At 39.9% G+C, this 20290-nt stretch overlaps 1 protein-coding gene across 4 annotated transcripts in view; it reads right to left on the reverse strand.

The window, feature by feature from the left end:
• Window positions 1-20290, reverse strand: part of KCNQ1 (potassium voltage-gated channel subfamily Q member 1) — a 334477-nt gene that overhangs the window by 253237 nt on the left and 60950 nt on the right. For all 4 annotated transcript variants that reach the window (XM_038139094.1, XM_038139097.1, XM_038139095.1 and 1 more), the window contains exon 3: window positions 50-176. In XM_038139094.1, coding sequence (XP_037995022.1) covers window positions 50-176 — 127 coding nt within the window. The remainder of the gene's footprint in view (window positions 1-49; window positions 177-20290) is intronic.

Genomic DNA, 20290 nt, shown 5'->3' on the forward strand with positions numbered 1-20290 from the left:
CAAGTTTTACTACTTGTTTACATTGACTTTGCAAGCTTTGCACACTCACCAATGATTGAAATAGGCTTCCTAGCAAAACGAAGCCTTCCCCATATTCCAACGTATTTGCTGCGGCATCCTGCTGACCATAGCCGAACCACGTATTCTGTTCCAAAGAATACCACTAACACAATTTCCTAAAAGAAACACACAGGGTACTAGGTTAATTTTGTACTCCATATATGTCTTTCATCTCTTTTCAGAATGTATTAGAAAGCAATAAATAAAATGTAAAATTAGGAAGGTTACAAATATATCAACTATACAAAAAATTATCTGAAGTACAATAGAAAAACCTGTAAGAGTAGAGAAAGAGAACATTAGGAGCAAAATTAAATACTTTGATTGTATGCAGTTTGGCTTCTCTACATGTACTAAAACTGAAAACAATTCTGTGCAATTCACTTGGTCTAATTTAAACACAAGGTTTCCTGACTGAGCCAAAGAAAACAAGCAGAGTCTGTATTTAGAAGATGAGCATTTCGTTAGTTTATTTCATTTTTGGGAAGAGGTGTGCTTCCCATACCATCTACCAGATCAGCTTAACTTCCCCCTTATTTATACTTTTTCAGTCTTCCTTTAAGCTCACATGCATTGAAAAAAGGATTTCTAGTATCCATCACCAATATGTCAGTCTCCAGGTACACTGAAGACAAAGTGAGCTCTCTAACACACCTTTCCCTTCCTCGTGTCAGCATTTAGGGACCTCAGCAGAGATCTAGTCCTGCAGCACTGTGGTACCAAGCTACTTATACACTACTCACCTATACTAAGGTATGACTTTGGAAATGCCTCCAAGATAACAGATGTCAAAGACAGCTGATATTCTTGCTGATTGGACAGAGGTACAGTTAGGTCCTATATGGAACATGATCAATGTGCAGACAAACCTTGGGCTCTCCACAGAGTAGATAAGCACGGCATACCCAGCACAGTTTCCTTGAGTATCAGGGAGCTGCAATCCTCACTTATTGGCCAACTCAATTAATAAATGGCCACATTTTCCATCAGAGCCAACAACAAAATCTACTTATTGAAATGGTAAGAGTGGCTTGTCATTGAAAACACACAACACATGGCATAAAGTAAGAGTGCAGCTGAGAAACTAGTCTCAACATGTCACACTTACACAGGTTAGTGCAGATTAAGAGAATGAGCCCCTTATTTCCAAGTGTGATTTCACATAAAGAGCAACCACAGAGAACACAATGTGCTGTTGAACGTTCTATCCAGCCCTCACACATGTCCGCAGGGTTCACTGCTGTTTTGCATAACAAACTGGCAAATGGGGCTCAAGGTGGTACCTATGATTTTCTTAATTGACTGAAATAGCCAGGACACAGCCCTAGTTTAGTCAAGATGAATGGGAGTCATTATCACCTTCGAAAATGCATGGGACACTGCCCTGAATACTGAACAAACTAATATGGCTGTATACAGTAAAAATAATGGGGAAAAGGTTAGGCATCAGTTGACTTTGCTGCCGTATTTTTGTGGCTCTAAAACATCTTGATGGCATAAAAAACCTGTTCATCTCAGGGCAAGAAATTGTTGAAGTTCAACTTTGTGACGTTTCTAGTCAAGCTGGTAGAACATGAGCCAGGGCTCTTTCCCTTAATTTTGATGTCTCATAACATATGCAAGACATCAGATGCAGTAGAACAGCTATCACAATTGCTTATAGTCACTTGTATTCAAGGTAGATTGTTAAGATATAGGAGAACTATCAAGAGCATTGGTTGTAGTAAACAGACCCTTCAATCCAACCAAGAATCTCTTCTAGAGCTTCCTTCTGAAAGGAGTTTCCTTCCTTCCTTCTGAAAGGATTCACCAGAACCCTCCAACATTTTTTTTACTTTAGAATTGAACTATTGTTAAATATTTTCCAATAACTTAAAGACATAATGAACATCATAAATTGAAAGAAACAGCAGCTGCACCAGATTCTTTAAGGTTAGCCTCTGTCTTATGACAAGCTTCAAATGCAATTAAACTCTCCCATAAGTCTAATGTCACTTATGAACCAAAACTGAACGGGAGGATTATGAGCTCTGCTTGACACGAGGTCCTGTGGAATTGTCACAGAAATTAGAGCACCTGAGAAGCATCTTCTCAGATCAGGTGACTGTATTCCTTTCACAGACCTGGTCAATAAACCCTAATATCCAATTGCTCTTCCTTATGCAGAGGACTAGTACATTTCCTTCATCGCTCCGATGGAGTAAATTCCCTTTACAAAAGACAATTCCAACCACACAGGAAGCAAAAACTATACTTCATTCAAAATAGCTGATCTGAGAAAGGGATAGGAAGGACTATATAAGGGTATATAAGGATATAAATATATAAAAGATATATATATATATATATATATATATATATATATTTTTATGTAAGACTTCACAGCATGCGTGATAGCACAGATAATACCCTTCAGATATCCCCAAAAGCAATTACTAAAAGTGAAAGAAGGGAAAAAAAGTTACCTTGGTAAGCAAAGAAAAAGCCAGAGAAAAAGTTAATGTTTTTGCACAATGGAACCACAAACAGCACCGTGACTGTCAGGATCACAGTTTCAGTTTTACAGGAGGAAGGCAGGAAGAGAAAGCCTGGATTGTGCTTTAAAGGCGCGAGCGTTCCCCACGCAGGGAATTTGCATGGGAGCTGTGCGCGTATGTTTCCTAAAGCCCTCCATGGTTCATTGGCTAACAGGCACACCGGCAAGTATGCAAATGGGCGCTGTCCCAAAGACAATGCGACAGACACGCACTCAATGGTTACTGTCACCCAGCTCTTTGCGTGACATGCAGACAAGCTTAGAGAACATTGATTGTCCTATAGACTCCGCTGACTGGAGGGAACGACCAGTCGGCTTACACCAAGACACATTTTTCACTCCTGACGTTTTGATAAAGGCTTATTGACCTAAATGAGACCCAAGTTATTCAGGGAACATCGGGGGTGAAAGTGCACAAGCTGTTCTTCATGGTCATACACAAAAACGCCAGGTATCCATTAGCAACTGGCAAATTCCCCCTCCCCTGCCCGTGGCTCTGTGACAGACAAAAGTGTTTTTAATATCTTGTGTTGCATAAATCTAATAAGTAGTCTCCTGGGGGTGGGGGAGGCTTATGAATTTCTGTCTGTGCGCTCTTATATTAGTGGCCAGAAACTAGACAATAAAAAAAAGTACATTAGTTATGCTCTCCTGAGCTATTACAACATTCCCTCTATTTTTCCGATTATCAACTTAACATGAAATTTACATGTACTAGAAGAAAATAACTACCTGAAAAACACAAGTGAACATGGGAATTAAAGCTGAGTTGAGGAATTTTCTTGGTTAAAATTACGTACACAGAAGTACTACACTGAGCTGCAAAGACACATTCAACCAAATGTAACTTAATAGCAATCTTTCTAGGAGGTGAAAACAGAAATGCAACACAGATTAAAAACTTACATGGTATAAGGAGCCCTCTAAGATGTGACAGTCATGTACATTCCCACTATGGGCATACAGGGGCTATCTCAAGAGAAAATACTTTTTTTCCTTTAATTATTGATTTCTACATGGTACCCTTACTTCTGCCATCCTTCCTGTTCATCCCAGGATGCCTTGTGCCATATCCATGCCTTCTCAGCCACATAATCCCAGCACAGCCAAGTAAAATACAGCATAACCTAATCATCTGGTTACAGTACAGCTCTTGCCATCCGATGAAGGAACTTAGGCAGGATCAATAAAAACACAGTCACCTGACAGTTCTCCCCATGCTATCTGCTAGTACAGTTCATACCTCCAGAGTTCCCAGGGTATTTTGCTAAATAAATGCATCTTGAAAAGCTCTTCCTTTACTTCTCGATCCCCACTGTACTGAAAGAGCTACAATCCCTGGATGGGAAACATCCAATATCTGCATTGTGAAATAAAGTACAGTAGCAACTCCAAAATAAATGACAGGGCCCTAAAACTGAACTGAAAGAAATGTTTTTAAGCTATGAGATTAATAACTTGGGGAAAAAAAAACCACAAAAAAAAAACTACAAAAAAATGAATAACTACACCACAACAACAGCAATTTAACAGATACAGAAATTGTTTCTGGAGGCTTAGAATGCATCTGTATAGAGAATATATTGCCTGAGGCTCTGCCTGTAGACCTCATAACTATAACTGGTCATGAAGCATCACAGACATTCAGGCAACCATTTGGTGTGGGAGGGCTAGATAAGGTCATCTGAAATCTATTACAAACAAAATTGTCTTTACTTGGACTCTAGACTTTTTCAGCGCACTCCATAAATGTAAGAGAGATAAAACACATGCTCTAGGAGGAAGGAGGCAAAGTATACCATCATGTTATTCTGACTGGCTATAGAATACCCAAAACTGAAGACTACATACAGCTTATTGCATCTCCCATGGAGGCGTCTGCCCTAAGAGGAAGGAGAGATGACAGGCACAGGAAGACAAGAGGCATTGGTGAGGGGGATAGCTTTAAGACTCGTAAGTACACGTTTCTTGTATTGAAGAATTTCCTTCCATCTCAACATTTCACTGGGAATACAATTTTTACCCACGTCTGCTATATCACAAGCTCTATTACATTACCCTCATAGGAGAGATAAATCACATTATTCCCACAATTCTACCAAATCTGGCTTCAAGGATGATAAAGTTCCCATAGATTTCTTTAAACAATGAAATAATCTCTCATGTAGCTTATGTAGGGATTGCACGCCAACAACCATTAGTTCAGCTGTAAGATTCCTGTGGCACTACTTAAACTGAAACCCATTTTTTAGCCAAGGCAATGGAATATTGCTGCTACAGAGAAGTGGAACCTCTTCATAGTCTCAGGCAGCGGCAGTGGAGCAAGGACACTGCACAAGCTTTTTTCAGAAGTCATGACAAGCAGGTGTCTGAAGGAGCCAAGAGAGGGGACAACAGATCTGCTGAGGGTGAAGTGACAAACAGGACAGCTGCCATCAGTCAAAGGCTGTGTAGCTGGATTGGACAACAAACAGGCTAAGCATCTTAACAAGCAGGGACACAGCATCTCTCTACTCCTCAAAGGTCAAAAAACAAAAAAGCAGGAGCATGTCTCTCAAATAGAGCAATCACAGACTCTTAGAACAGTTTGGGTTGGAAGGAACCTTAAAGATCACCCAGCTCCAACCCCCCTGCCATGGGCAGGGAACTTTCTACTAGACCATATTGCTCAGAGCCCCATCCAGCCTGGCCTTGAACACTTCCAGGGATGGGGAATCCACAACTTCTCTTCCAGTGCCTCACCACCCTCACAGTAAAGAATTTATTCCTAATATCTGATCTAAACCTGTGCCTTTCAGTTTGAAGCCATTCCCCCTTGTCCCACCCTCTTGTAGAAAGTCCTCTCCAGGTTTCTTGTAGCCCCCTTTAGGTACTGGAAGGTGCTGTAAAGTCTTGCCAGAGCCTTCTCTTCTCCAGGCTGAACAATCCCAGCTCCCAGCCTTGTCTTCACAGGAGAGGTGCTGCAGCCCTCTGATCCTCTTTGTGGCAATAGGTTGCATTGACACTGACGGAAGGGCAGCGCACAAAGCCCAAATCCTACAGGCTGCGTGGTAATTCCGAGGGAGCTGGAGCCCACTTCTCAGCACACTGCTCACCTGACACATCAGGGTTTGCAAAACGCTCCAGACAGCACTTCTGCACAGCCCGAGCAGGGTATGCAAATCAACAGCAGCAAAGGCAACTGTTTCTTCTAATCTCACCCACTTTGTATAGAGAGGCCCCTCTTTGTTCTATTGAGAAAGGCAGGATTTTTTTCCTGAAAGCTGTACTGTGCTTTCTAAGATACACAGAACAGCAAAATCAGATGGCCTAGGCAAGCACACAGACTCAATAAAGTAAAAATCCCAACTTGACAAAGTACAAAGATCAAAAATAGAAAGACAAATGGTTTCTCGTATATATAAACACTTACTGAGCAACAGCAAGTCTCAAAATTGCTGTTTAGGACTGGAGATTTTTCTCCCCCCTACTTAACTTCCTCACTTCCAAAGAGCTTGTAAATTACATCTTTTCAGAGGAAAACAAATAATGCTAAGTTTTTTTAAAAAGTTTAAAGCCAACACCCTTGGTTATTCCTTTCTTTCAAAAGACTGGTTTCATTTGCTAGAATTATTTATCTAGCAAATTGGGCACCAAATGATTAAACAGGCTACAGAAAACTAAAAACATGGTATCAGTATTAGATTTCCACCTTCAGAGGCCCATAATTAATCCCAAGTTACTGGACATCATTAAAGCTCCCTTATTATGCTTTGAATTAAGATAAAATAATGTTTCCATTAGTGTTCATGTTCTGACAAAAGGGATGCTTACTAGGAGACAGAGCTAGAACAGTTGATTGTGATGAAGCTTTTTTATTTTCCCTTAATCAGTGCTGAGAGCACAGAACAATAGCACAGGGACCATTAAACAATACTTAAGGCCTGCAATTTCAGGTTGAAATTTTTCCAAAGGCTCCAAGCAACTAAATCCTATTGAATTTCAATAGGAGTCAGGCACCTAACTCCTTGAGGTGTATTTAAAAATCTTTTGCCGATTTCCATTGCTCTCTTCTCACTAGAGGTTTCAGCCAAACCCAAATGCTGGCAGTTGGAATTCTTCCACCAGCCCCACAAGGCCTCAGATGTCAGTGGTGTAACTCTGCACGTGAAGGCACGGCTGCCTTACAACAGCTTTCCACACTGTCACCCCTGCACAAGCCTCTTCTTAATGCAGTTGTCTTTAGCTTTTGAACGTGGTTGCTGATGATTTTCACCAGGAATTTGCAGACATGAATTAAGCTGGGCTTGCACATTTATTTTACAGAACTCGTTTTAATGTGGAGCTCTCCTCCATCACAAAGTATGCTCTAGAAGTAGACTTCAAACCCAAAGTAGCTGGCAAGAGAGAAAAAGGATCAACATGCTAACCTTGATACAAAAAATTATTAAAAATCCCTACTTCTTTCTGTTTATTTCATGAACCTCTTTTTCAGGGCTTCATAAAAGTCTCTAGAAGGAATTCATTCAGGACCCTCTCTTTCAAAGTGAAAAATGCTCTGGCATCTACCCAGTGCAGTATATGCCTAATTTTATATCTTACTGCATTCAAAGGAGCTATTCACCTACACTTCAGATGAAGCACACATGAACACAGTTCACAAATATGCAAACTCGTTCATTAGTACATACAATATGCTAATACAAGTAGAAGGAACTGCTACAGACTATTTAAAAAAAAAAATCAGTGTAAGCCAAGCAAGTCTGTATTTCTGTGTTACAGAGAACTGTCATAATAACACTATTTACGTAGTGGCTACTTTCCTTGATCTGAGCATTTTCATCCTGTCAAGTATCCTGTTGCATGCTTTTTTATTAAACAACCTTTCTCACTCCTTTTTTTAAAATGCTACTCCATACCCACCAAGCCCTACACTAAGCAGCTCATAAGTCTTGCCTTTGCTCCACAGCCAACATGGAGTTTATTCAGGGACCTCAGGAAGAGACTGTATGCCTGTTGTTTTCCAGCTACAAAGTACAGGGCAATAAAAGCCACTGTGACTCCCAGCAAAGCATATTTCCTTTATACCCTGAGATTATCACTTTACAACACTACTCCATTCTAAGAGAAAATAAATATTGCATAGCATCTCTCATCTGTGAGCAGAGTCACACAAAAGGAAGAATTTGGCCGTGATCTGCCTAGCTTAACTTGCAGTAGATCCACTTTGTACAGCTAAAAGGGAATATAAGGGTAGATGGCCTTTTTAAGATGTATTGGTCAAGTTCTGGTCCCCTGCTATAAAATTTGATAACAGCAACACTTGAAATCTAGTGGTTTCAGACATAATGTACTTTTTTTGTTGTTTGAGGCCATATTGTAATAGCATCCAGGAAGCATCAACACATTTGAAATTAGAAAGAGCATTGATAAAAAAATATTTTTTCCCAGTGGTTTTGAAAACCCACTATTCACCACCCACATGAATGCTTCAAGACAAGAAGCACTGTGGATGCAAGTAGAGCTGGATATGCACAGAGACATCACGAGGCCCCCACATTGAGCTAATGACCTAATTATTTATGGCCTATTTCAACAACTTGCTCCTGCGAAAGCAGATACAGAGCATGCAGAAGAGGAGTTCTTTCTGATGAAGCTCTAACTTCTTAACTCTCTTGTGCAGGAAAAACATCTCCCCAAGGCCCAGTCCCCCCTCCAAGAAGTAAGTTATGGAATGGTCCTGTGTGCTAGCCTTGCTTCAGGATCCTCAGGTCTTCCTTGCTCCTCTCCTCTATGTGGTTTTTGGTTTTTCTTTCTGGGATGTGATGTAATTTCCATGAGTAAGAAGAGTGAGAGGTCACCAAAAGCAGGACATTAATTCTACATTTACTCACGATACCCTCTTCTCCTAGAAGCAGCATGTTTTCAAAATTCATCCTCCAAAACTAGGACTTCTGGCCTGAGCAATGAACAAGCTCTTCACTAAGAGTTTAAAAATAAAAAAAAAATCTTAAGTGACTAACATTGGTTTCAACTTCCTCCAGATTTAAAAAAAAAAGCAAAAAAGAAAACAATTTTTGTCTGGTCTGGCAGGACAAAGTTCCAGTATAAAGACATCAAGTTCTGAAACAAAATCCTTTCACACACCTGGGTGACAGTCACTCAGTTACCAGTATCAGGCTCAGCACTGATAAGGGTTCAAGTGCCATATTTCTGTTTGACATTCCCATAAACACAACCTGCTTTTGCCTCAACATACTTGAGCTCTCTCCCAGGCCTGCTCCAGGGAATACACATCATGCTCTTCCACACAGCTGCAAAAACAGTCACACACTAAACCTGCAGTCCAGGCACTTAATACTCCTCACAGGAAAACACATGTGCTAGTTTAAGCTAATAAAAACCCTCTCAGATGCCATATGTACACAGCCCATTCAGTCAGCATTTTACAGTTGCCTCTAAAATTTGTGAAGGAGGAGAGTTATTTGACATGCAAAATAAATGTAACTGAAGGCAACAAAGTCAGCATTTTCAGCTAAGTGGCAAATACATTTCACATACTGAAGGCAAGTAGCTTCCTCCTGGTGCCAATTTCCTGCGCCCGCTCCAGCCAGCGGGCGCGGAACAGTTGTGGCTATCATTCAGCGCATCAGGATTAGAGCATTCCGAAATGGGAACTTAATTTATACCAACCAAAGCGCGTGACCAGCGCTGTGCAAACTCTCTCCAAAGCTTTGATAGCGTTCCAAAGAGACCAAACTAAACTTACATTTGCAAAATGAAGATAGAAGCCAGATCTCTCTGAAGTCGCGTACCCCATTAACCAAGCTACCGTTATATTTTTATATGAATTCATGTTTCTATCAGTTTTGGGTCCAACATAAACAAATGGTGCAGAGGCAGCTCTTTGCAGAATTCAAAGTTACTAAAGGAGAACTGCAGCTCTGTGAAACTCCACTCACTCACTATCACCTTTCCTCTGCTCCCTTTACAAATAAAGGACAAGTGCACTATTCATTGCTGGAAGAAAAAAAATTCTTTAAAAACCCATGGCCTTCTCAGTAGCAGCTGGTCTGAGCTTCAAGACATCAAATACCTCAGGAAGCTAATGGGCATTATATGGAATGAATTTTTAAAGAAACAAAACAAAAAATGAAACAAACAAACAAACCACCAAGCTGGTATTTGGCAGAATTCAGCAATAACATACTCCAAAGCTCTCTAGAAAAGGAGGGACCTTGTAAAAGCAATGCCTTGGACATGTCAAGAATAAACTCAAGACTCCGCACAGTACCAAGCAAAAGTCACCCAAGCAGAAGAATCCCCCCAGCAGAGCAGTAGTTGAAGAGTTAAAAACAATTGTAACTTAAAATAGTGGGCACAAGGAGCATGGTTTAGAGACAGATGAGCCTCTTTTGTGCTGGAGCATTGGGCAATGAAGGTCCGAGTACACTTCAAAATACACGTGATTAGAAGAACCAAAGCAATGGTTATGCATTATAAATGCAATAACACACCAGAATGTCCAACTGGTAGCAGTAAAGCAGAACTTCATATTGTTGCACACATTTTTCAAAAGCCTGAGGCATAGCTGCTCTTTATGTGAGCTATACTTCCAGGTAATTCATTGAAGTATTTTTTGAGGGATAGCAGAATTTTCTAGGCCCTTCTCTCCTATTTGAGATTCGCTGTTGCTTAAATTAGTAATTAAAATAAACATATCTTTGTATACCCACATTTTCCAAAGAATTTTTCCCAGCAAGGGCTGAAGGAAATGTCAGCCTTACTCCACAGTTAGATGAATTCTGTCAATAATTATGAAACTTTTCTTGTTTTGTGGTTAGGATTTTTTAATGTCGAAAGGTCATCCAATATTGTAGCCTTCACTTTATATCTCCTCTGCAGTTTTTAATGCTTACTCTTTCAACAAGTTGATTTTTAGACGTCTGTCCTTCTTAAGCCTCTCAAGACCCCATGAGATGTTAGATGTGATATCAACAAAAAAATCTTAAGTCTAATCTGGACACCAAAGGCTTTACTCACAAATCAAAGAGCCAAGATTACCCACTGGAACAAAAACTGCTCATCCCACACAAAAATACATGTGTTCAGCAACTATGGAACTAGTGAAAGCTCACACTTGTAGCAGCTGTCTTACAGAAGTGAAGCAAGAGGTTATACTAAAGAAAGGTGAGTCCTTGCTTTAAACATACCCAACCTCAATATTTACTAACTCACGACGCAAACCTCCACTCTGTGTGAGTGGTAACTGAAACATGTGACATGCTTCACATCACACCATTACTGAGAGGTGATAATGTTTTTTCCACTGTAAAAAATCTTTTATAGCAGTATTTTCTCAGTATGCAAAATAAATAATTACAGGCAAAGTTATTTTCCAAGATGAAGTGAGAGGAAAAAGAGGGGCGTCCTGATGCTCAACCACCAAACACTGACTCAAGAATAGTGCATGTAAAGCTCAAACAGCTCTGCTAAAAATGACTTTAATGACAACCTCGTGTTTCCACTCTCCCCAGCACATAACACATTCATATTTAGCTTTGTCAACCGCTAGTACTTGTTCAGGGTTTAATTCATAACAATTACATTACACTAGAAAGGGACTGCCTTGTGTGCAATGTGCATTTCCTCATCAGCTGGATGGCCAAAGGAAACCTACTAGATATGCAAAGTACTTTACAGTCGTGTCCCATAACTGGGTATTTGAATATTTATAAGCTATTGCACTTGGGATAGCAAAGCTGATGACACGAGTGCATGTTTTTAGAAAGCCAAACAATAAAGCTTTCCTCTTTAGAAATTTACCTTTAGCATGTAATATCAGAGAATTCTCCTATGATGTACCATGTTACTTGTCCCAAATGGCATGCTGATAGAGCCAGAAATGTTGTGCCTATTTAAACATCACAAAATGAGCATAAGGTGCTCTAGACGTGGTAGAAACTCTCTGGTAATCCTTTATGTGGTTTCACACCCTTTGAGTAATAGTAATGGGTATTTCATGCTATGAAGACATGAACTATGTTCATCTTGGGTGCTAAATTATTCTGAAAAACACTAAGAAAGCCCTCTTTTTAGACACTTTGTGAATTAATTTCAGGCTTATGGAATTAAATTAGATTACTTTTTAGCTTTAAAACCACAGCAAAAAATAGTGGTGGCAGAATGAGCAATCAGTTCTCAGAGCAACACCAAGCACTTACCACTGTGCAACTCCTCCTATTGCTATAAGAAATCATCTTTGACTGTTTCAATGTTAAGTGTAACATTGAATGTGGATTCATATTTTTTTAACATGGAGAACAGGGAGAATAAACTTGGGGAAGGGGAATCTATTGCAAACTAGAGGCAATTGTGTACTAACTGACTACTGTACTGATGTTTTCCACAGAAATTCCAGCCACATTAGCTTTGGCAGCAATTAAAGAGTACTTCTGGAATCCTTAACAACATTCAAGGAGTTCCTTTTAGCTTCACTTCATGTTCTGTGGTTCTTTCTACTCTTTAAAGCAGGGAAAGCAGGGTGTTTTTTTCAACCTTCAACTTGTTTTACTGTTAAAATAAATACAAAGATAATTCAGTCTGAACTGAGGCTCAAAGGAACCCCACTGAAGTATTTATTCCTCTTCAGGAGTTGAGAAGCTCTCCTTTTGCTCAGGTTGTCCCTCTTTACTACTGTTCAGTACATTGTGCAACTCTGCCCGTGAGCCAACACAATCATAGGACCCAATGATAAAAGAAGCTATTCAGAATTTTGGCAGGAGGAATACTTCTGACATTTTGTTTTGAGATTAGACTTCAGTCTTGAGGCTTTAACACTAAGCTGCCCATGGTACATACACAGATCTGATTTCTGACACCTCTTCACTCCATAACAATTTATTTCTGAATATTCTGATCCAAGTGAACGGGATGATCACTGAAGCAAGCTGCAATCTGTAACAGACAAGCACAGTTGAACCAATCTGTTGAAAAGGGAAGATTACACCCTTACACCACTTACACCTGAGTACTGAGCCACATAATCAACAATTTATGCTTCCTGAAAGGAAAACACAGAACAAAATGCCAGGCATCAGAAATGCAATTGTACCGTATTCCAAACGCCAGCTAAACTCTTAAAAACCTCTGCAAACACATGTGATGTGTTTGAAACAATTACACAAGCAACATTAATATTTACACTGATTAACTAAATTAGCATTAACTGCCAGATTATAAAGTGACCTCATGGGGACTGCAAACTCCAAGTACTTGAGCAAGGTAAAAATGCCTTTTTCTCCAGTTAAGGGAGAGAAATATGGATGTACAATGGGAAACCTATGTCAAGTGCCCTACGCATATTGAGATGTAAGCATCTATGATTTCAGGAGTACCTACACCCTTTTTCATGAAGGGACAGCATATATGACTGTCTTATAGCACCTAACCTAACTAATAAGCTAAAAACTGCAAAAAACACCAGTCAGCCTAGAAGAATTGCTTTCAACTCGGCTTGGAGCAACAGTATAAAAAGCAGAGGAAATTTACTCAGGAAATTTACTATCACTTCTTGCTTGAGAGAGATGTTTGTGTGGGTTCTCTATTTTTGGGCTGGTCTCCCTAGAGAGGTCCATGTGATTAACTTGTCTACCTCCGGTTTCCCTCTCAAAACTCCCAAATCCATGAGTTGATCCAGACAGATCAGAAGACCAGGCATGTCAGAGGAGATTTAAACTTCCTGAAAATCTTGTGTAAATAAGGAGCCCAGCAGAAAAGAAATACTCTGTCTTTAACCTGAGAGGAAAGATTTCATGTTAATAACCATACAGACCGGAATTTCCTAATTTTTTATCAACATCCAGCTTCAGGAAGACTTATTGCAAGTTTCAACCAAAGCCATTTGGCTTCATATGAACAAACAAACAAAATGTAGAATGGCAAACAACCACCCACCTCAAGACCCCCAAAGTACCCTCATACCTTAAGTCCTTCTATTAAAATATCATCAATTTTCTCTGATTAAGTAGAATTTTTTCTTATTGATTCCTGTAACTAGAAGTTTAAAACTATGAAACCAAGAGGTTTTCAGTTTCAAGGACAGTTCATTTGCCATGAAAGTCAATATGAAGCCCAGAGTGGAAAAGGAAAGCCTTCCTTCATGCCATCTTTACCACCACCCACCCACATGCTGCTTCACATTGTTACATGACTGTTTCCAGGTAGCAAATAAAAGCATTTGGGGAAAAAAAAAAATCTCTGACACCCACTTTCAATGGTTTAACTCCACAGAGAGCTGTAACTCTTGGTTCATCAGCTCGTGAGCTCAGCAGACAAAGAAAACCGAAGAATCTTCATTCAATAAGGTATGTGCGTTCATCAGGTAGTCAGGCACTTCTTGAATCAACTCAGATTGATTAAACTTCTTTCATTAACTGATTTCAGCTCATCTGGTTTATTAACATCTATATAGCCCACCTGGGGCCCTTGAACATCTGCTGCACTTGTCTGATTGGGGAAGCTCAGGCCCCTTTATTATAATCATTTCTCAGATTTCTGTTAAGGCCTTTAGATCTTTCTTAAGAACTATGGCAGCTAGCAGCTCTTATTCTCCATAAAATCATTTACTGCTGTTGTCCAGCAGAGCTGAACACACTTCTCTCATTCAACCCCATGTGCTCAAACAGAAATCATGGGTAGGGATTCTCAAAGACTGACAGCTCTGCTGGTCTTCCATAAACAGAGACATACGGTTTATGCCTGCCCACACATTTTCATTTTCTAGATCGTGATGGTCATTACAACCCACTGAGCTCAAATATTTGTAACCAGGAGTGGGTGTCAGTAGTGGGTGTGGGTGGTGGAAGACCAAGAATTTCTTTGTGCCCCACACATCTAGGATGTTCCTCTTGAGCTGCTTCAAGGACACTTTTCTGCATGTATTATTCTTCCAGAAAAGCTATCATCCACTACAATCATTTACTGGCATATGAAAAATATGCAACGATGTTCTAATGTGCAAATGGAAAAAAAAGTTTCCATTCTTCAATTTCCTCCAAGTTTCTGAGTGTTACATAGATAGTATGAGCTGATAAATTTTATGGTAAACAGGAAAACAACAGCCAACATAACAAACCACCATATCCTCAGTATAGTCTCTACCTATTGGATGCAGAATTTGTTCCACAAAAATCAGCTGGGAATTTTCCTGTATTGTATGCAAGATTATGATCTGTAATTGGTTTAATTGATGCTAAATAGCTCAAGACTTTGACACATATTCAGCTGTTATGTTGAGGTCTATTTGTAGCTGCATAACTGTTCAAAATATTCCTTTTGAAAATGTGTAAAAGAGTTAACTGATCCAAGATTTTGCGGGTGGGGAGTGAACTTTTTTTAGACTTCAGGCCACAGTGTGTTAACATAGACATTATCTCACACTATATAGACCTGCCCTAAGATGAAAGGGATAGATGGCTCAGTGTATAATAAAAAGAGCTCTTGTAAGCAGAAGAAGTAAATATTTAGAAAGAGAAAACTATCTTTGAATTCATAAAACCCACCCCACACTGAAGAATCACCTCATACTAGACAGAAACATCACCACAGGGAAGAGCAGGAGGTGGGGTAATGAGCACAAGCAATAGCCTTCCTTACCAAAATATTTATCTTAAAGTAGTTAGATAATCTTTGACTTTCAAAACTGCTGAACCAGTTGGTTCTATCTCATGTTCAGCATCATACTATTAAACCAAGTCAAAAGTTTCTGTGGTTACTATCAGATGAAATGAGCTAATTTCCCCAGAGAATTGGCTACACTGACCAGATGTCTTCAGCCAGCTACTCCCCAGATCCAGCAGGAGCAGCACATGCAATGCCTGCTCTGTTACTATGGAGACAGGTTTTCCCATCCACTCTGCAGCCGGGCTCATAGTAGCTACCAGCTGTTGTCTCGACTTGTACTCCATCAGGAGAGACTGAGGAAAGAAAGTGGGAGACGTAGGGCTGAGCTTCTCCCAGCCCCGGAGCTCATAAACTTTAAGCGCAGCCTCCAGCCACCCTCAATCTTCCCAGCCGCTGCTCGGGCTCGCTGCTATTGTTCAAAGCCGCCTCCGAGGCTTCCTCTGCTGGCTTTGCAGCCCTGGGACGGGTCAGTGGCAGCCCTCAGCTGATGGCGATAACATGCTCAATTGCTGGGCTGCAAACTTAAGGATTCCCCAACACACGCTTCCAGCCCGACATTCCCATCAGAATGCTTTATGAGCTTAAATTTAAATCTCCAGCAGAAACCCATTTCAGGTTCCTGACATTATTCTCGCTCCAATCTTTCAAAGAAAAACTTTGTGGATTAATGGCTCCCTATCAATCCTGCAAGGCTGGTTAATGCCTTCAATCCCCATTGCTTTTTAACTCCTGTGGAACTTTAATCCTTCTGACCATGCTGATGAGCTGCAGAGAAACAACGCTGGTCAGGATTTTCATTCTTGCATTTTCTTTTTGAATGCAGCCAAGTTCAAATGTCTAATTATAACATTGCAGAGTTAATGATCAATTTAACAAAGGCTTTGGAGTATCTTTGAAGTCATAACAACAAGCCAAAGGGGGGTTTAAAACATTAACTGCACAGGGAGCCTACGTAGAGAGCTTTCTTAGGATTATCTCTCTCACTTAACAAAGTTTGAGTCATTTCAGAATACTTCAGCAATCCCACGGCTCGATCTGGTCGCTACATAGCACAGAGCTCCAGCTAGTGTTTATTTTATAGCTCTGAGCAGCACCAATCATTACCCTATTAATTCAAGCATGTTTAATTCAATGTCCTTCAACTACTCAGTCATGCCTATTTGTAACTCTTAAGCAACTCCAGAAAGGTACAGCTTGTCACCACATTTATACCTAACAGGCTCTAATCACTGAGGTTAGATATACAATGTAAGTAGGGTATATATAAGGACAGTTAGAAGTGATATTCACTGAAACATACGATACGCAGCCTCTGCTGCTTTGGCTTGAGGCACGCTTTTCTGCGCTTATTGCACAGGCTGAATCTGCCTTCAGATGTACGTAACTCCTGCTGATGTCAGTGTGTTATAAATACACATCAGAGGATGCACTCTGACCTGTTTAGTTTTTAATCTGACATATGTAGGCACTCATATTTTGTATATATTACACACCGCTGCCACGCTGAATCAGCACATCCAGAAATAACAATAAGGGCATGCTCAGCCTACAGCAGGACAGAGAGAGCAGCCAGCCTCCTCCTTGCCTTCCTGTCACAGCAGCCCTACCAGACAGCATCACCAGGGACATTCTGCAGAGGGCTTTTTGTGTCCCCCATTCAGGTATCAGACAAGAGTGAACCTGCTTTAAGGGTTAAGCAAAGGTTTAGGATAACAAGGAAATTACAAGATGAGGAGGCAGCCATTCCTGGTCCTCCAAAATTAGCTGAGGGGGAAAAACCTCCAAAATCTCAGGCTGCCCCAAGATCCCTCCCAACATTTTCCTTTGCATTCTACTGAAGAATAGGGCTGAAGATTTTTCCTATTTTAAATTACAAGTGAGGAAAATCTCCTTTTTGCTGTGGACAGCCTGTAGTGCTGGGCACTCCAAGAAAAACATTTCAGGAGTTTAACCAATCAATGTAACAGCCACCCTGTGGCTTGTGCTGAGGGACAGCACTGTAATGAAGAACTTGTAGGCACACAGGGACTTCCATGCAGGGCTTTATCAACAGAAACATTTACACATCTTTTTTCCTTAGTGTTGCAGTTACAGACACAATGACTGTATGGCGACACGCAGGATAAGTAAAAGCAGAAAAACTGCATCAGCAAAAATCAGTGTTTCCTCCCTAAATCAGGTGGTGCAATCAGATTTCCTTTCAGATCTCCTGGGAGATTACATCTTATTGCTTTCTTCATTTAAACCCAATTTCCCTAGACCTTATCTACACAGCAATTTCCACTTCATGGTGAGTTTGTTCATTACATTCAGGTAGCTGCCCCCACAGCCCTGCCACAGCAAAGGATTACGGACGGACGCTTGGGACCAAAGATCACTTAAGCTCTGACAAAACGTAAAGCAATAAAGAAGGGAAAGCAGTCAGTCTGCATGACACTAAAAAAGGCTTTCAATGAACCCCCGAGTATATCACTACCACAACTAAACCCTTAGGCTTCCCATTATGGGAGGGGTTTTCACTTAAACTCCAAAAGCTAGTCTTTCCAGAGATGAAACTCCAGAAACTTATATTCCACAGAAGTAAAAAGATAATGTTTTTGTTCTACTCCAAAGTAATTTTGCTAGAAAAATGCCATGATGAAATGATATTTGGACACTACATCATAACCATGCCTATCCTTCTTTCAAAGTGTACAACGCAGACACTGCACTGCAGTGGCAGTACAGAACTGTGTATATTTAATAAAATACATCTGCATCCAACAAAGGAGAATGAAGTATCAAATCTGTCTGCTTCATTCTTCTTTGAAAGCACAATACTTCATTTAAATCAGAAAAACAATCAAGTTCATCAGCTCTCCTTAAGATGTTTAGGACCCTGAGATCAGGGGATACATAACAAGGCATGGCAATTTTAGTAGTATTTTACTGATATAGTTACACAACAGCTATAAATAAGTATGGTATCCTGACAGAAAGGCTTCATTTTGAAATATTTCAGTGGTTTAGGAAGTCCTATCCTATCTTCCAAACTGATAAGCACCATGAGCAAAATTTGTACACCTGTGAAAAAGCTAGATTCATTTAAGCAGAAACTGTCAGAGAGATGGTGGTGACAAGACATACATCAACTGACACGTACATCAGAAAGATTCACCCATGCTTTTTAGAGATTTCAGAAGCTTGTGTTTCATTTCAGAAATACAATTAGGCCTGCATTTGTTTCACTGCAGCTTTCTGCTCTCAGCTGGAACTCCCTTGGTTCCATCCATCTATCTGTGCAGGAAAGGGGCATCTGCAAAAAAACACACTGAGGCCCTACTTTTGACATATCAGCCTCAGGTTAACTGGCATAAGCTCATACTTGAGCTTCAAGCAAAAGCAGCACTCAGGTTCCTGAAAGCTATGAAGTACAAACACAAAAAATAAACCAAGCTACACCAAGAAAGAGCTTTGCCATACCACTGTGAAGTAAATGCACTGATTTTCTGCCAGGTCCAACAGCAAGGATAAAAGAAAAGAGTGTATGCCAACACTTCATAGACGTCTCATTCTACTGCATGAAGTTAATCTGAGACCAACAAACGTTCAAACCAATGATTCAGACTGTGAACAGCTGTAGAAGCCAAGGAAGCACTGCAAATGACTGTCTCCCACCTCTTAAGGGAACAAATCAGACCCAGGGGATGAGCAGGTGAATTTTTGGCTCCACTGATATTCAACAGAAACAAATCTCATAGATTCTGGTTCAACAGTTTCTTTTTCAGAAAAAACAAAACAAAACAAAACAAAAAAACCACCGTGAAAATCAGCACCTTATGATCCCTTCTCACATATATACTGCTCAGATCTCAAACATCCCAAAAATTCAGAGAGATTCTTCATTTTTAGGCATTATGTTTTGTGGTGCAACATATATTTAAAAGCTGCTACAGCTAACTTATCACTTCTTGTGCCAATTCATCAAGTAGTCTGTATCCAGCAGATCATAGCTCGAAGTTTTTGGCATAGGAAAGCTCCTTAATGTATTTATTTGACGGCAAGGGTCTCCATGTGTTTAAAATCAACAGTTATGTCTTTCTGTGTCCAAAAGGCACCTTGTTTTGAATAACAATCATGGCACAACCTACTAGTGCAGTAGAAGTGACAAGCAACATGAGAGTATCTCACAAATATTAGGACAGCCTGCAGTTTGAGGCTCTTGTGGCTAAGTCTTCACTACTCCCCTGCAGAAGGTGCTCCAGACACCATAAACACTACCCAAAGCTGAAATCTCTGTCCTAACAGGAATAAGTACTAGTACTAATACTAGTAGTAAGTTTAGGCAACGTCATAATTTCTCTTGAACTTTTCCTTAAATTGTTTGGTTATGCACCTAAATGAGTGTTTCCTTAAATTAAGTGTTTGGTTATGCACCTATTTATTGCCAAATGTGGTTTTAAATGCACTTACTAGAAGACATACACATTGCACTACTATAATTCTTGATTAACCACCGGTTTCTAAAACATGCATATAACTTAAAATCCACCTGTTTTGATTCATCTAATGCCATGCACTACAGCAAGACAGAAATAAAACATGTTATTTAAAGCTTTCTATAACAGTACATTTGTCAACAATACTTGATCAAAGCATTTGCTTTCACTGTACCGTATTTGTTTAACTACTAGTGCTTATTTTAGCCCATATAAAGAGTTCTGAAGAACATAACCTCAGTAGATGCCAGAAGAATGCAGCTTTTAAACATAACCTTACATTCAAAGAGCAAAATCAAGCTCTAACATAAGCAAGCAAAATTCTCTCATACACACAAATCTTTCCTGTGTGATGTTCTTTTCTTTTTTTGAAAGATTTAGTGGCAAAACCAAGATCCAAGTATTTTCCCTGATAAGTAATTCAGAGGACAGTAGAAAAACTTATGTGTGGTTGTTGCTGCTTGGCAAAAGCTATTTGAATACATTTAAAAATTTTACTTTAGTATTTTATTACCAGAAAATCAAGCATTTCACATCTGAGTAGGTTTGGTTG

Source organism: Motacilla alba, chromosome 5, assembly GCF_015832195.1.
Source record: "Motacilla alba alba isolate MOTALB_02 chromosome 5, Motacilla_alba_V1.0_pri, whole genome shotgun sequence".
Taxonomy (NCBI): domain Eukaryota; kingdom Metazoa; phylum Chordata; class Aves; order Passeriformes; family Motacillidae; genus Motacilla; species Motacilla alba.